This window comes from Phlebotomus papatasi, chromosome 3 (assembly GCF_024763615.1).
Source record: "Phlebotomus papatasi isolate M1 chromosome 3, Ppap_2.1, whole genome shotgun sequence".
NCBI lineage: Eukaryota > Metazoa > Arthropoda > Insecta > Diptera > Psychodidae > Phlebotomus > Phlebotomus papatasi.
In genome coordinates, this window is record NC_077224.1 from 61885651 (window position 1) to 61904659 (window position 19009).

General features: G+C 33.2%; 1 protein-coding gene across 1 annotated transcript in view; it reads right to left on the minus strand.

Moving 5' to 3' along the window:
• Window positions 1–19009, minus strand: part of LOC129807120 (uncharacterized) — a 443550-nt gene that overhangs the window by 177527 nt on the left and 247014 nt on the right. The window contains exons 5-7 of the mRNA XM_055856165.1: window positions 10781–10960; window positions 10471–10677; window positions 638–814 (exon numbers count right to left, since the gene is read on the minus strand). Of these exons, the coding sequence (XP_055712140.1) occupies window positions 638–814; window positions 10471–10677; window positions 10781–10960 (564 nt within the window). The remainder of the gene's footprint in view (window positions 1–637; window positions 815–10470; window positions 10678–10780; window positions 10961–19009) is intronic.

The window sequence follows — 19009 nt, forward strand, 5'->3', positions numbered from 1 at the left end:
AATTTTGAGAGCAAACGAGTCAAAAAAAAGATATTCAATCTATTCAATGAATTTTATCCATTTATTCAATATTCAGTTATTGTATTTTTATTGGGAATAATGTGAAAATGTTGTATAATTAATTAATAATATTTCTTTTTAGGATAATATTCTAAAAGTATTGATATGGTCCGGCGTGTTTGGAAAATAAATTAAAAAATAAATAAAAGTCTGGGAAGTTGAGTATTTGGTCAAATTAATCAAATTAACCAAATATTGCTTTATTTAGACTGCGAAATAATACGATTCATTAACTCTATTTTTATTTAAATAGTTTTCCATTACTTTGATCAAATAATATAGAATTAATTTAACAGTGTTCTATATGCATAGAGTTGGAATGTATAAAAAAAGCACATTAAATTAGTCCTGATTATCATTTTAAATGTTGACAATGAGATTATACGTGAAGTTAATTTGTATTCAGACCATGATTCAATGAATAACACCATTTCTATTATATGGATCTGTCTTACACAAAGCTATTTTACATATTTCAGTGTTTATGTAGAGAGAAATTTCCCTTAGTAACCATTCTTAGATAAAAAAAGAGTCCCTGTATTTGGTAAAAATTTGAATATCTTTAATCTAAACTCACCTTGCTGCTTCTCTTGTGGTATAAATTCTTCATGTTTCTGGTCGCAATTATTTTCCTGTATATGTATTTGGTAATCGGAACGTTTACGCATCGAAGACATCGATTGGAGGAGTGAATGGCCTCTAGGGGGTACTTCTGGGGGCGCCGGTTCAGGTGGGGGCTCGTCATTGCGGACGTCTAGAGGGTGAGAAAGAGAAAAAGCCCACCACATGTTTACTCTCAGCACAACAAATCCTCTAAAGTGCATTAAACTTTGGTCTCTGTACTCGACCTTATTTAAAATTTAAAATTAAAAGCACAACATTATTGGAACGATGTGTCTGGAATATATTAGAAAGCTACTCAACCATTCGTTTTTTTTTCTGCTTTCTCCTTATATTGTAAATATGGCAGAAGATTTTACGCCCTTTTCATGCATAATTTATATTGTCTGCGATGAAATCCTATTTTTGTCTATTCATACTTTTGGGCAAAAGTATATCGTGAACAAATCCTCAAAAAAATAATCCAATTTAGACAACGCTTTAAACTAAATCCGAACGGTTGAAAATATTTCGAAAATTTTCCATACACATTCAAACCTACGCTCTAGACTAAATACATTAAGTGTTGAAGGAAAACTTTTGGAATACATTTTTATGTATAGAAAGAAGTTACATGGAATATCACTTTTGGATATGACTCACTTTACTGAAAAAGAAACTAAATTAAACGTTAACTATTTGTATTATTTTGCACTTCATTTGAACACTCTCGGAGTTGCGAGATTTGAGAGAACCAAAAATCCATGGACACCATGGGCTGCCGCTTCAATTGAACGAACGATATCGTTCTTAAATCTCGCAACCCCGAGAATGTTCGATTGAAGTGCAAAATGCAATTGGTTAAGGTCGTGTAGCAAGACAAGCAGAGTTGGTAGCGCACTTGTCTAACGAGAGGTTTCCAGTGCGATCCCAGGTGGAGGCAGGAATTTTTCCTATCTCCACTCCAGAGAAGACTGGATGATTTGAGTGTCTCTTGCTCTAATTGATGATTCTCTACACTTGACTACAATTAACATTGAACAAAAACTTTGAAAAGTCTTAAAATCCCACATTAGACATCATTCCAAATTACCCCACCCTACACAAATTGATTTCGGAGTTTAGACTTCGGTAAAAACTCGAATGTTCGCAAACAAAAATAAATAGAGAAGTGGTATTTCATGAGAGCTTTCCATGAGAAGCTATTGAATGCGAAGCCGGAAGGAGCTCGACCTAGAGGACGCCCCCGAAGGAGATGGCAGGAAGTAGTGGATGAGGTCCATAAACGACTAGGTAAGTAAGTAAGTAAGTAAATAAGTATTGGATGATTGCATAAGTTCGTGGGACCTTTTCACGCAGGTCGTTAAGGGGTATCACGTAGCTTACCTCCATCATTCATGTTCACTTTTTTGTGCTTGCACTGGAAAGACTATAGTACCTTACATCCGTCTAATGACAAGTATCCTTCAAATAAGTCGATATATCTTTTGGAGGATATTTCCAAAATGTGGAACAAAAAGTTACATTTGCAGCATATAATGTTTGGCGAATTTTGAAAAAGTTTAAGTGATAAATTTCCACGGAAAAGCATTTTTGGCGTTTATTTGGATCAAGTTCTTGCTCTTAGAATGAATAATAGATGTCTTCGAAAATTTCAAAATAAGGATTTACCCTTTGAAACATCAACTTTATTTTAAACGGCTTCTAACATTAATGGCATCATTGTGAGTATCCTAGCGGAAGAAAATTTGTGGATAACAATTAAACAGATTGTTAAGATGTTGGACAATACTAATTCGATCGTATTTCGCTATTTAGAAAAGCTTTGATACGTTTAAAAGCTCAATAGACGAGTGTCACATTTTTTGACTGATTGTAGGGAATGTAGCCATTTCTCTCCTGATATGTTGTTACGAAGAAACTTTTCTGGATCGATTAGTAACAGGTGATGAGAAATGAATCTAATACAACAACATAGTGGAAAAGGTCCACAGAAAACAGCTAAACTTGCTGTAAAAGCAGATTTGCATTGAAAGAGTTGCTTTAAATTTGATAGGATTTCAGAGAAATTAATCACTTTGAGCTAATCCAACGCGACAAAACAATCATAAAACGTAAGTACCGTGACTATTTCATTAGATTCAATGAGCCTAATAAAAACTTCAGATTTCGGCCAAAATAAAGAACAAAATTTTCCAAAATGGCAACACTAAATCATACATCGAATAGCAGACGCTGCCAAAATTACAAGAGTTACAATTGGGAATTCTCCTGAACCAAGAATATTCTTCAGATTTTGACCCTTCAGATTATCATTTGTTCTAATCTTTACAGAATAGTTTGGTGCCTAAAAATATGGATTACTTGGAAGATGTCTAAAATGACCTTGCGAAATTTATTTAAGAAAAAACAGGTCATTTCTTTAAAAATTGGATTGATAAGGTTATATATCTTTTGAGGACGAGTGTTAAGATTAATGGAAACTATATCCTTTATTATTGTATTGTATTGTATTGTATTTATTTTCCTTCATGTGTCTTGACAGCAGCCCCCCGTACCATGCTAATTATGATTATAACTATAATTAATATTTCTAAAAGAAAATATCAGTTGAAATTTATCTTAGGCAGTCCTACGAACTTATGCAATCATCCAATATATAACCTTTGCCGAAAACCGCAAGGCGATATCTTTCTTAGTTCGGGAGCTATTAAGCACCAAAGAGCGGTCGGACGGACGGACGGGAACGGTTTTTAGACATCCATATCTCGTGATCAGAATGTGGCCAAACACATTCTGGCAAAGTTTGAGGCCGATCGGGTGACATGAGATTTTGCTAGTATTTATAGTAGATGAGATTGTTAAGAATCTCACCTAATACTCAAGACCGTTGGAAATAGGTTTAAACTACTAGATAATAACTCAAAACTAATTCAAAGTAATTACTTGCATGTTCCCATTTTAACAAGTTTTTCCCATATATTTGAGTTTGGGAAAGATCTTCCAATTCTTTACAGTGCAGATCAAACCAAAATTCGTCATTCTACCTTAAAGAAGACTTCGAATATATAAAATAGCCCTCAAAAGAAATTCTTTTGAGCCCAAATGAATCAACCTTTGGTTTCTGCCCTCATGGAAAAGGAAGTAGACTACACAAAAGGGTGAACAATCCGTGCAACTCATCACGCAAAGAGTTCCAAAATAGCTTATGAAAATTTGTAAAATTGGTTGTATTTTTAGTATTACGGCAAAGAATAGTCTTTCTACGGTGGATGTTAAAAATAGTTCTATGTGGAATGTTGTGGGAGTTATTTGGGTGAATTTTTAGCATAGCGTGACCGCAAAAGTGAGAGGTAGTTTAACCCTCCATTTCCTACATTTCAGTTGACATTCAAATCGACTTCATTAAAGTTCGACGGGTCACAAAGGTCGGGAAAATGTCGAGAGAGAGAGAGAGAGTGAGAGAAAATTGAGCTAGAGAAAGGATATTTCTTGCTAGAGGGTTTTATTTATTTTTTGCCCTCGAGTATAACTCCCTAATAAATATGCAATAACATAAATTTAAATTCGTGGTGAAATTTCTCATCATCACATCGACATTGATGTAAAGGCAACCCTTTTGGTCCATGCATAAGAACCACCAACGTCATCTCAATAGATTATGCCAAGAGAAGGGTTGCAAATTAATTAAATTTAAAATATTATTTATGGAGATTTTTCGTCGTAGAGACGTTCAGTGTCTAAAAATAAAAGAAATGACGATGGCGGGTGGAAAGGAAAAAGGAATTAATTCAAATATGAGAGTTGTTTGCTGAACAGGGGTGGTTTTTTTTTTTGCTAATGAAGGGAACCTTCTCAAATTCACCAAACACCCTGTTTGCACTTCCTCCTTGTGGTCAAAATGTAAGTTTAATACCCACCCCATTGACTTTTGTGGAGTGTTAGGTATATAATCGTATTCCACTAATTGCACCCACCGAAGCAACTTCACCTTCCCTCCCACAGACAACAAATATAGATCGAATTTCCATCGGAGCTGGGTGAGGCTCAATAAATACTCCACAATTATTTTCTCCAATAATTTACACGTCTCTGCGTATGGGAAGCTGCACTCTATCGTAATTTGATCTTACACACAAGCCCTATTTTATGGAAATTGTGTGGAAAACCCAATTAAACCCTTGGTGAAATTTCTTCATGATTAAATAACTTGGCCCATTGACTATCTAAATAATGGCAGCATTTTTTTACTCATAATCATGCTTCTTTGTGTTTTATTTAAAAATCCTAATTTTTATTTAAAAATGTAAACTTGAAAACTGAAATACTACGATAGTGTAAACTTTATGATTTTAATCTTTATATGGTTTTATCATACATATAGTCAAGTGTGCTAATTGGGGCGCTTCGCTATTTGGATCGTTTATGACTAATTCACTTCAAATAATATTTTTATTTTTATTTCCGTAATATAGTCACTACAGTAACACAATATAACTATTCGAGTTTGAGAAAAACCAAAAATAATATTTTTATCCATTAAATAAGTGAGTGTAATCGACTCATTTCAATCTTGTGCCAGCTGGGTTCTTCAATTAAAATTTTCTAGCAGTGATATTTTCGCTAATGACAGCTAGTTGATTGAAAACATTTATTATTTTTCCTTTTGAAAAAAGTATTTTAAATGCAAAGGTTTAATTAAAAGTAAATTTGCGAAAAGGCGACCCAGTTAGTGCATGCTGACTTATTTCAGTATTAAGGTAAATGTGCCAAATTCCGGCCAGCTTGCAATTTCGGCCACCTTTTCTATTCCTCGAATTTCCATGAACTTTCAGATTTTACATACTCTAGAGATTATACAATGCAAAAAATAACAAAAAGGGTAGCTTCGACAAACGAGATGACGTGAAAAAGATATTTAAAGAATTCCCGAAGGGCAAGGAACTATGAGAATGAAGGTGGCCGAAATAGGGCACCAAAGTTATGTCTATATTTTTATTCATTTTGAAATGTATTAAGAATGATTTAAGAGTAAATAAAGACGGTAAACTCTTTACAAGGTTCCAAGCAACACTCTTTCAGAAGAAAGAATAAAAAAAATCAATTTGTATTAAAAATATTACACTTCAAACTTGAGACTTTGGCGCTTGCATGCAACTATGCCGAAATTTGGCACACTTACCCTATCATTATTTTGTAATTTTTTTTTAATATTTTTGATATTTTTTTTTATATTATGTTTCTGAATGAAACAGTGAATAATTCTATGGATTTAGAAAAAGGTAAAAAAGAATTTTATCAGTCCAAAACAAACGTTTAAGTACCACTCTTCGGAAAACGATCCAATTACCACACCTTACTATCTCCAATTATTTTCTTAATCTTACTGCTGATTTCTCGGGTGAATTGGCGATTTGGCCAAAGTTTACAAACAAATTCGCAAATTTCCAATCAAAATTCCAATGAAACTTAATCCATCACTCGGCCTTGGTTGTGAATAGTGTATTGTTAATGAATCCAAGTACTTTTGCAGATGTGCGCAAATTAGTTGAAGTAATGAAGGCATATCGAACTAGTTTGCAATTAGTGGATAATAATCCAGGAGCGCTTCACTGCTTTTCCTAGCTGAAATTGAATGAATTTTCAATTCCAATGAGATTTGTCACAGAAAATACTGTTGGATGGTAATTTGATGCACTCGCAAAATTCGATCTGGAACTGTCTCTCCCGCAGTTTCGACTCTCGATGGAGCCACCCAACATGAGAGAAGAATAATTATTGATGAATAGGATTGGGAATTGGTTTATTTGCGGGGGTATGGGGTGTGTTAGGGGCTTCTGGGGGAGGGCAGTATGGATTTAAAATTGGTTGTTGACGCTGAGGGTAAATTGAGATTTTTTCTCGGGTTTCCGCCACCACTCATTTCATTATTTCTACACTGTGAGATCCAATGTACACTCTCCAATATTCACAATTCGATGTTTGAACGCTACATAACTTGCCGTAGTGACACCGGTATATGCATTTCCGAAGCTATTTGATGATTTATTATTCACAAAATCGACTCTATGCCGTGCAGCTTGGGGATCAACTTCTAAATATTATATGAATGTGGGTGCATGTTTGAATTTTCTCTTTCATACAATATTTATGCCTAAATGTAGCCGATTCTGTCAATCACATCCTCTTTAGTAATGTCTTGTGTTGACGACATAATTATGAATAGAAATATCTCTGAGAAAAATGTTATAATTTCGTCATTCTCATTGTTTTTTTTTGTCAGGAAATTGACCATTTTTCTAACATTTCCTTACAAATTAGGGGTTTCCTGAATTAAAAGGGAAAAATTTAGGTGCCTTTTGCAACTTATTTATTAATTTCCTATTGGCAAAAATACAAACGAACAGTAAAAAATTCAAAATGAGCTGTAAAAAATTAAAAATTAGCAGTAAAATATCTAATTATGGTCAGTAAAACAACTAAATATTTAAAAAATGGGCATTATTTATACATTTAGCATCTAAAATTGTTACAGATAGAATGAAAAGCCCTTTATTTTCCCTTTTCCAAAATTTAGACGTTAATATCAGTGTTTCAAATTTTTTGTTACTGCTCAATTTTAACTCTTTACTGCTCATTTATTCTATGCCTTTCTCTTTAATTTAGAAGGGGTAAAATATTCAAGACTAATTTTATTCATCTGCTAACAGGAAATATTTATTAAACTTCATTTTAATTAACTATGAGTAATTTTGACTAGTGAAAAAAAATTTCTTTTCAAAAATGTATTTGAAATTTACGTCATAGCGGCAAAATTATTAAAATTTTTACATAAAAATTTCAGGAAATATATTTTAAATGATGTAGTTGCATGAATCAAATATATTTTAATTGATATTTTATTATATTGGAAAAGAACTGGAAATTAGAATTAAGGGGGAGTATCGATTAGAAGGCCAAAGATTAACGGTTTTTCTCCATTTTATTGGAGGAGCAAGAAACGACCAATATTCTTGAAATTTTTGGTATATGCTTATTACATATTTAGAGTACTTAAATTTCTTTTTTTTAGAAAAAAATATTACTAAATATGGCGGACAGATACGTAGTCCAATGAAACGTTTTGTCGCAATAGGGGAAAATCCTCTCCCTTCGAAAGTTCATGCCTTCGTATAATGTTAATTTTCTTTTATTTTTCCTAAAAGATTTACACATTTCTATTAAAAATTAGTTAGCTTATTGATAATCACATGGAAGTAACACTTAAGTCTCTTAGGAAAAATAAGAAAAAATCTATTTATTCGAAGGCATGAACATTCGAAAGAGAGCACTTTCCACTACTTCCTTATTTGCGGGGAATCTGCAACTCGTAATTTTTGTTTGAAAACACAATCTAAAAAGAAATTCAATTTTTATTAGCGTAATTTCATAGTTAAACTAAGAAAACCCGAAGAAAATCGTGCAATCGGAATTTTTTTCAAGGGTTTTTTTTAAGAAGTTGCATTTTCGGGACAAAATTTTGACTTTCACATGGTGTCCAAAATCGAAAAATAAGTTTTAACAATTTTTTTAGTTCAACTATAAAAGAATTGAATGCTGAAGAGAATAAGTCTTTATTCATTTCAATCGGTCCATAAGTTTTTTCATAATCTTTCTTGCAAATTCGACTAAATTTTGAAAAGAAGTAAAAGCTTCTAAGAATAAGCTTCTGAAATTACAGTATATTCTTAAATAGTTTATCTATCGATTTAATCAATAAAAAATATAAAACACATTTGACTTTTTAATTGACACCCCCTCCTTCCCTTAATTTATTCCCCATATTAAGGTTGCTTCTTGCATTTGGGTTCAAATAAAGATTATGCTCTAAAAACTCTGAGAGAAATCCGAAAAAGTTAAAATAACATTCCAGAAAAGTTAATTTTACGTTTCATTATTGATCCAAAATCTATGTAAATATTATACTTTTTAGGTGTATTATGGGTTAAACTTACCCATTTTCATGTTAATTTTACAATTAAAAAGATGTAAAATTTATATTAAAAAATGTTGATATATTTTTACACCTAAAAAGTGTTAAAGTTACGAGGAAAAAAAAGTTAATCGCACCCCCTTTTTCTCAGCGAAGGGATGATAAAGCGTCTTAGGCTTTGCGAAGTGCTCGAAATCGTGACTTAGATGCTATACCTCAAAAATATTATCGCACCATTAACCGTTTACCGATCTTTAACCGATTTGAATGTGCATTACCGGTAAATTCGGAACTGGTTCATTACCGGTTTGTAACCGATTGAAATTGAATAAAGCTTATCAGGAACTCCACGACCTTTCTAACGAGTTTAAACATGATACCTTTCGTTTGAGAAATGCACTCTCTAAAGCTTTTTAAACCTATCACTTTGAAAAACCATTATTAAATATTATTCAACAGCTTTTCCGTATAAGAACAAAATCGCAAGAGAGGGATGGGGAGAAATTAGGCGCATGTTATTAATCTTAGGGTCGACTTATGAGGATGCAGAGTCCCCCGAAAGTTCCAAGACTCTATCTTTAACCGTTTGGGCTTTAGGGTAAGATGGCGTAATTTGGAATCATATTTTGAAATTTTGACATTTTCGCACTGACTGTTTCAAATGGTCGAAAAGAAAAAGAAGACCATGAAGAAGTACAAGACTTTACATTCGAGAGTACTTCTTCATTGTTTTTTTCCTTGTACCATTTAAAACTGTTAGGAAATATCACTGTTCCAAATTAGACATGAGTCCAAATTACCCTATATTACCCTAAACATTTTTTGACGAAAGCTAATTCGAGTGTGTAGGTAGAGCCTATAGTCACATAGAGTAATTACCAAGAAGTTATCAAGAAGTCATATTACTCCCACTTGATTGAACTCTTTCTCAATTTTGAAGCAAATTCGCGTAGTGCTCTGTCTGTGGAGTTCGAGCAGTAAAAATAATTTAAGGCTTTGATTTATACGAATTGTTATTTGGTTTTTTTTTTTTTTTTGAAATTTCGTATTGTCTGAAATTCGCGTTGTCTGGAATAACCAAAATTTAAAATTTTACTTTGAAATTCAGTATTTGATCATTGTTCACCAGGTTAGAAAGATCTTTTGTCAAAGAATTGAAGTAGAATTGTGTTCTCTGAGTGAGAGCATTAATAATGGTTGAAAAATTAGTTTGCCATCATTAGAGAAAAACCTGTGACTTTCTTGTAGCCCTTTAATTTACTTTTCGCCTGTAAACTTCGGGTCAAAAATAAAAAAGTCTTTTCTACAAAAGAGTCAGGACATAGTCTTCTATTTTTTGATAGATCTAACAGAAAGTGTCCTTTCTGAATTTTAATGCTTTCCGAATAATGACGCGGTTTTTGGTATAATTCAGAGTTTTTAGAATCGTAATATTTGTCTAGTATGAATTTTTACCATTCTTGCGCTTGATAAAATATGATTTTAATTTCTTTTCTGCTTTCATTTACCCATAACTTTAAACTGAAACTATCTGAAGGAAATGAAACTCTCACTTTGTATTGTACATAAATCAATAATTTTCTTCACTAAAAGTGATATTGTTTTTTAACCCATTAAAAATCCTCGCTAGTTACGACTATAAACCCCTTCTCATTTGGTAGGAGGAACGAGGAACTGAAAATCCAGCGCTATAACGCGTGATGGAAACCACCAGAATGGAGAGGTTTTTAATTGACTTTTCCTCCAATTAGAAATACCATGACACATCCATTAAACCCAATTTTGCGTGCTAATGGGTATGAATTGAAGGATATTGCTAAATGAGGAAATAAATTTACCAAAATCTTCGGGAATGTGCTGCTTGGAAGTGGTCGATTTCATTACAACACTTTCCGGAATATCTCTCTCCTGTTGCGATGATCGATCATTGTGGTTGCTAACCGAAGATGTTGCACTGCTGGACGACGTCATACCTCGGTTGCTCCTGATGACGTTACTTGGCAAGAGGACCGCCTTAGCGGAACTCGTGGAGAACATGAGATCCCCTGTGCAGACAATATTTTTTTTCGGTGAAGACGAAAGAGGTAAGATATTGGCACGAAAATACAATTATAATTAACCCTCTTAAGAAATTATTCTAAGACTCACCATTGCTTCGGAGGCGTTCATGGGGGGTGGCATAGTGTTTTCGGCGCGAATTTGTCGCCTCATGGGGAAAGGGTGACGCCTGGCGCAGTTGCAAGGGAGATTGACGATTGGCAGTGTTGGGAGAATTAATTACATCGTCTGTATCACAGTCATAAGGTCGTCCTGATTCAGGCAAAAGTTCTGCAAAGAAGAACCATGAACTTTTATTATTATTTTTTCTTCCCTCAGTCCACCCACAACTTTCACACTGGGTAACTTCTAACAACAATAACAAGGGTACTTTCTTCGTATTGTCTTCTCTCTGGAGAAATTGTTGAATTTCATGCGATTGTTGCACATTTCATAGTATTCTTAACCTCCTATTCAGCAAATTCACTGAACTCATTGAATTTTTATTTCAATGCATGATGCTTGGGTTAAATTTTATTTATGTGCATGTCTCATTCTGAACTTTAAAAGCAATAGTCAGCGATATTATTGTATAAAATGTTACATCAACATTCTCTTCATTTGCAAAAATTTCTAAAAAGGACATTGAAAATTTTATTGCCTTACATTTGGGAACCAAAGAATTTTCCCAACATCCCCTCACTAAATAAAAGTTTCTATGAAAATAAAATTATTTGCTATTCATAGATGTGTTTATCATTTAGAAGATTGGCCAAAATGTACCCCAAGAGACAAATAACTACATATATCAAGATGTAAAAACAGTAATAAACTCTTAAGAGTTTTTTGTAACAGTGATTATTTAGAGATATTTTTTTTGTAATGTTTATAACCCGAAAGAGGGTCCAAATTCCATCGTGAGATAAGTTCTACAGACACAATGAATTAGATTGAGTAAAACTGATATTCAGACGAATGAAATGAATAAGATTGGTAAGTAACTCTGAAATAATAATAAAATTGTGGGCTCATAACTACCCTTTTGATATCCTTTAAATACTAATAACAAATTATGTAAAATTTGATATTTGGACAGTTTCTAAAAAAATACTTCGATAGAAGTATTTCAAAAAGTCTCAATAAACTTTGATTAGGAAATATGTGAAATTGTTTTGTATTGTTGTGAAGACGGCGGCGGGTTGTGGTTTTTGTGGTATGGGACGCATTGGACTCCAGTGAGAAAACTAAATAAAAAAATATATATATTTTTCAAACTGAAAGAAAGAGCAAAAGGATAATTACAATTAGAAAATCTTTGGTCGATCTGAATTCCCAGCAATATCATTCTTGAAAATTTAAAGTATTTTTGTTAATATTTTAAATCACTTCACGAATATATTAGGAATCTCAAGATCTTTGTTACGTGACTAAACTTTTGCTAATCGGCAGAGAAATACGTTCTAAAGAGTATTTTTAAGACGTGTCTTTCAAAATTCGATATTACAGGACTAATTCAAGTGAACGTCCGTATACGATCGAAAATTGTCATAAATTGCCTTTGAAACATACTCGAAATGGGTGGGAGGATCTCCTGGAAACCTTAAATCTTTTTCTTTAATCGTTTGGCCTGTCGTTCTGGTTAAGGTTAGACGTTAAGCCAAACGGTCATATGGATAAACGGTCAAACAATGTAACATAATATTTCTCAAAATTTCAAACTTTCAAATCATCATCATCATCATGTCATAAAAATGTTAAAAAAAGAGAAGTTGGTACCTTTACCGCCTTGGGGATTAAGATAGAACAGGAGAATGGGGAGTTCATAATGGTCCCAAATTAGTGATTTGAGTGCAGCGATTCCAAGAGGAATAAAACCGACTCACAGACAAATCTTTATCTTCTTCTCTAAAGGACAATGGGCAAAAAGTTCCCAACCTTCCGCCACGAATGAGACCTATACCATCGAATAGGTATTGGCAAAGGTAACAACTTTTGTTCCGGGATTACCCCCAAAATTATGTAGGAAAAGCACTGAAGCATAAAACATATGTTTAAGAATTGTAATGATTAATTTTAGCAAAACTTCCTTTATGCAATAACGATTAATCGTATATTAGTCCTTTTTAAGAATAATTTGTAAATAAGGACTCAAGGAAAATTTTCCTGGAACAAACCATATCTTTATCTCTTCATTTTCCCTGTAAATTTCCAGATCTTCCTTATTAATCTTTTACCATCCTTCAAATTCATAAAAAAGGACAGAGATATGTCTCTTATTCAGTGATATTCTTCTTGAAAGAAAAAGTTAAAAGTTCTAAAAATCGCAGGGTCCTAACAGATACCGTTATTTAAATACTTTGAGTAATAAATTCAGAGAAAAAATGTTTTAATTAATTATACTCAGAACCTTTTGTTAAAATTCTTTAGTAACGGTACCTTTACAACCCTATGAACTTCAGGAATCCTAGCTCCTTTTCGAAGGAGAATATTTCTATAAAGACGAAAAAGGCAATACTTTTAACGGAATTAAAGAATGTTCGAGGATATTTGAGGAAAATCCGAATACAAAAAAAATGGAGGGATAGGGATACGGTTTCTTTTAGGAAAATGTTCCTTGAGTTCAGTTCTCTTTTAAAAAACGTTCTTTGACGCCAACAACTTACGATGTGCCGTTATTTAAAGAAAGCAAGTTTCGTAAAAATAGTTCTACCCATTTCTTAAGAACCCTTACTTTAAGATATCTGAAAAAGTTGACGTGATGGACTATAAGTTTCTTCGGGTGATATGATCAAGATACACCAAGGACTCCGAAAACACCTGTGATTTGCCATTACACGAAATAAGTTTTCGTTTTGTTGCCCTGTTATGTTTGATGGCTTTAAAACATGGATAAGTTTTCATTGAAATTGATTGAATTGAATTGAAAATCTGAAATTCGAAGCTTAAGTCATATCTCGACTTTGACCCGAATTTCATTAGGATTGGTTAAACCGTTTTCGAGTAATAAATTGTCAAAGTTGTGACTTTCAGAAGGATATAGTTAATTTCCCAAGGATTGACAGTCTTTTTTGACTTGGGTCTCGGTAATTTTTAAGTCATACACCAATATCTACAAAATGAGCCTAGTTCCATCTCTGGCGAAGGGTTGGACCTGCTCCCATACATTTCTGCCCATTGTCGTTTCTTATCAGAAAAATTATTAAGATGCTTATGATTCCATGTTACAAGTAAAAGATCCATGAGACCTAGAAAAGTTAAAAAAAAAGTTTTCGATTTAGGATTTTGCGACCTTCAATAACTTTAATAAACCTAAAGTCCGCACACTTCTTTACTATAAGGAGTTAATCCAAATCTTTTAGTGGAGAATGAGTAACTTTTCTATCTCATATTTTTAACATTATTCCAAACATTTTTTGGCGTCATATTAAAACCTTTCCACTTAACGTTTGTTTGTAAATCTGAAACTTAATTTGAAAATGTCACGCGATAATCAAAATATCGAAAAGAAATTAGAAACAAAAGTGACAGCTAAACTCAAGTAACATCAGGCTTATGTGCGATAATTTGTCTAAAATCGCTAATAATTACTTACCGTTTTATTTTCAAAAGCAGTTTTCTACTGGAAATTAGCAAAATATCTGAGCGTATGTACTGCAGAGGCAATTTATTTTTAACAGATTTTATCTCTGATTGCAAAAGCTGTGATTTTGAAGATTCATAATCGAGAACATCTTACTGAACACGAAAACATTAAAGGTTCTGTCCTTCGTCTACTTGCCAGCACAATCACCTTGTTTTTCTGAAATTTATGTTCCAAGAACTCCCAAAGTGATGACCTTCCAAGAGACTTTTTAATTCAATATCACGACAGAACTTTGTTTCTTTTTTTTTTTTCATCCGTGGGGAAAATGGTGAAAATTTGCAGCGTTGCTTGGAATTTAAAATCTCCTTTCTCTGGGATGCTGAATTTGTACTTATTTATATTCTAAATTCCAGAAATAATGCAAAAATTTATTCGCCCCTTCTCTGGAGCCCATGTCTTTGGGGGTAGTCCCTAGTACTTGTCTTCGGTTGTGCAAGATGTGGAAGTGAATGTTATTTCTATGGCTATAGATTATAGCACCATAAACGTGCGACGATTACCAAATTAACACATTTAGAATTCATTTCGGATGGAATTGGGGGGATCTTTTTTGCGTTTCCGAACATTTATTAAAATGAGAACGAGACGAGAAAATGTGTCCAATTCTTGTCGCCCACACGTTTTTAATTCTCCAACATTTAACTCACTGTCACGCCGTGGCATAAAATATATAAGTAGTTCTAATATAAGAAATTCTGGGCAGAATGCTGAGAATGGAAAACAGGAATTTTGCTATTGAGTTGACTTTTCCGGAGAGGGTGTGAAAGGACTCCCAAGCATCCTATATTTCTTCCAGTTGATCTAATTGGAAAATTTAGGAAGAAGATGTGGAAGTGGTTGAAGAATTGAAAAAAAAAAAATGTTAGATAACACTCGAACAATTTGATAATGTGGTCAGTGTGGTGTTTTTGGGTACATACAAAATGAATGAGGTGAATTGATGTTTGTTGAACGCACAATGTACATCTAATTAAATAAACAAACGCATAAATATGTGAAATAGCCAACATTTAATTTGATAAAACAATGAAACTCTCAAATGTTCATATAGTTTATTCAACTATAAACGTTTCAATTAAATTTAATATTCGGACAGTGATGAGATTTAATTGTATTGCTCGAATAGACCAATTCTACTGATTGTAGCCACAGAGTAAACATCAACATGAATGGTACTCTAGAAGATTCAATTACAGATATTTTGATGAAAACTGTAGGCCTGACTAACGTCAGTAGGAATTCATTTTGAATTAACTTTTCTCACAACAAGGGAAAAACATCAATATGATATTGCAGCACTATATAGCTTAATGGTCAACATACAAATTGATTATATCATGAATAAAAACATCACATTCGTGGGTGGGAGTTTCTCACTTATGGCCTCTACACACTAGAGAAATTTATGTCCATATTGAAGTAAATTCCCTACGTTTGTTTAGGAAAAACTCTTCATTATGGCCATAAATTTCTTTAGTGTGTAGAGGCCATTAGACAAAAATAGATTAGATGGCTGCTTGTGTCGAGAGCAGTCAAGAAAAGAATAACAATGAAAGTTAAGTATAGCTACGAAAATTCAGATTTAAAATATTTGCTAAAACCTCTGGCACACCTTTAAATCAGGAAAATTTCATGAAGTCAAAATTCACATCCATTTCTTTCTTAAAAGCTTTTCATATGTCTGTATATCCTACTCTTTCGCACTCTTCTTCTTCGTTTGAACATCAAACCAAAATAAATTTAGTTCAGTCCAATTTTAAGACCGAAAGTGTGGAATAGACTAATGCAAAACTTTTGAGAAAGAAGAGAAATTAATTTTTACTTAATGAAATTTTCCTAATCTAAAAGGTGTGTAAAAGCCATAAGGAAGGAATGTGACTTCTCAAAAAAAGCAACGCCTACAAATTAAATTAGAGAAGGAAATTTTCCATACCTTATATAAAATTTGAATTAGTATTGAAAAGTTTAATCAAGATGCTTAAATTTTCTTTCTTTACCAAATTTTCTGACATTTTTTCCCAAGAATTTTCCATGTATGTTAAATTGATTCTAATTACTGTTAAATGTTAGTCCTTTTAGAGAAAGATTGTTGAAGATAGAGAGAGAAAGTACCAGGTCATATCAGTGTATATTTTTTATTTAAATTTTCTGATATTTCAAACGTTTCTTAGAAATGAGGTATAAATTTTATTAATCTGATTGATAAGCGTTAAAAGGCGGCGCGACTTCCATATGGCGGTAGCAAAATCAATTTTTTGTACTTTATCCTAAGTTAATAGCTGACTTAATTAATCTTAGAGATAATATAAGAAACCTTACACAATTTGATTTGCAAAAAAGGAAAGAGAAGACATGACTGTCAACTAAGCTCCGCCCACTAGTAAATTGCTTGGTCCTGAAAAACAAGTACAGTGGGACCTCGATAGAGTCAACCCCCGATAGAGTCAATCTCCAATAGAGTCAATAGCTATGTTTTTTACTCTATGGACTCCGATAGAGTTAACTTGGACCCAAACTGACTCCGACAGAGTCGACTTTTGCATTATTATTGAAATAATGATATTGTATGACTGTTCCGAAATTAAAACCAGTGCTTTGATGTATCAATGTAACGTTTTAACACAAGAAACACAATATTATGATAAAATTCGTATATTAACGATTAACGAGCGTTTTGATCGATTGATGAAAGTTCTCTTATCTTTCCTCTCTTGTCTTAAGATTTCTTGATTAAGCCCTATGATCCCGTATGACGTGTTTTCCTGTAATCAAAAAAAAAAGAAAACGATTTTGCCGCTGAAACGAGAGGGATAGGGAGGGGTAGGGAGGAAATTGCGTCACCGAATCCAATGGAGTCAACAGTCCTGGAAATAATTAGTTAACTTTATCGAGGTCCCACTGTACAACTCTGTTTTAAAAGACTGCTGCAGATGAGGTAGTTATTTAGCAAAAATAGTCATAATGAAATTTGGCAAGTTAGTAAATAAATCAGGAATCATAAATTCAAAATGGCGAAAAATACTGAAATATTCTTTGTAAAGGGTAAATGGAAAACATTTGAACCCTATCGGCATTTTTATGTTTTACTGACTAAATATTTATCTCGTTTGAACGAAATCTATGTAAATTCGAAAAAAATAGATGAAATATTAATAAACTTGATGTTCGAATTATTGAGGTTCCCCAGAAAATCCTAAGTTGCCATCATTAACCGTTTAGTCATAATAAACGATTGAAAGACCGATTAAACAACATATATTCCTATATCTGGTAGAGTTCAAACCGTTCAGACAATCAACTTTATTTATTTCAAGAATATTGAAATTTCTACTAATTTATTAGTATACCTTCTCCAAATATCTCTAAACAAATCAAGTTTGAATAGTAAAGTAAATCTTGTGCAATGATTTATTATCTAAAAACACATCTAAAACAATCAAGTTTTATAATTCAGTAAGGTAAAGTGGTACAAGTTGGACAGTGGTACAAGTTGGACAATGGTACAATTTGGACAGAGCTTTTTGTCTTGATAAGTTTAGTACTTCATTTTTATTTATATATTTTTAATGCTTTAGTTTTATAATTTGGTTCCTTGTGCTTAAGAACAAATTTTGTACTGTATTTATCAAAAAAAAAGCCATGTCCAACTTGTACCGACGAATTGTCCAACTTGTAACACTAATTCCAAATTATATCACTTTACCCTATATGAAATTTCAAGTTTTTCTCTCACATTTTAACTTTTTAGAATAAAATTTCATGACTAACCAATAGGTTAGTACACTTCTGGAAAAAGCTCCGTATAGCACTGAATTCATGTTACTAACGCAAATACTCATGCAAATACCCATCTTTTCAGCTAGACTCTCAGCACTCGCGCTTCATGAAAATTCTTGAAATACAATTAAGGATAAGAGATATTTTCAGAGGGTCTCTTGGGTATACAAGTCAAGATTGAATATGAAAGTTTAATCAGGTAATTTCATAGGGGTTAGTGATCTTGGCATGTCGGCTCCACGGATTCTGGCGCTCTCGAAGACCGTGTGGGTAGCTGAAGCATATTCTCTCTCCAGCCCCCTTTTTGGGTGCGCACTTTTCAAGGGAAAACACCCCTCCTGCACCTTTCTTCAGTTCCCTCAAATTCTGCATGTTTGTCTACCCACCTACGATTTCTATATGGACCATGGGCTAGGGCTTTAATACTCCTAATGGTATAGTACACAAAGATGACTTCACATGAGAGCATACGTCTCTCTAGCATTCCGTAGAATTCCAACTCATAGAATGCAATGGACGATATAGGGCATTGGAATTACTTTTGGTCATCTAATTAGTTGTATACCTTACAAAATATATATAAATTTTTTAATGAAAAATATATCCAATTGCATTTGTGGTTGAATTTCCTAACCGAAATTCAACTTTGAAATAATTTAACTGGAGTATGCTTTCACTCGACACAGGGCCATCTAAATGTTGTGTCAGTATGGCTGGATCTGTAACATCGGTCTGAGTGATGTGATAAGGTCGTGCGGTCGAGAGTTGACAACGTAAGCCTTGGCTGCGGGTTTTCCACGGATTTTCCGCAAAAACCGTCAATAAATCAGAAGCATGATGATTCAATTCCGATCCCAGCTTTGCGTATTACACGAACTCTCAAGATAAAGCTCTCGGTGAAATATATTATTTTCTCAAGA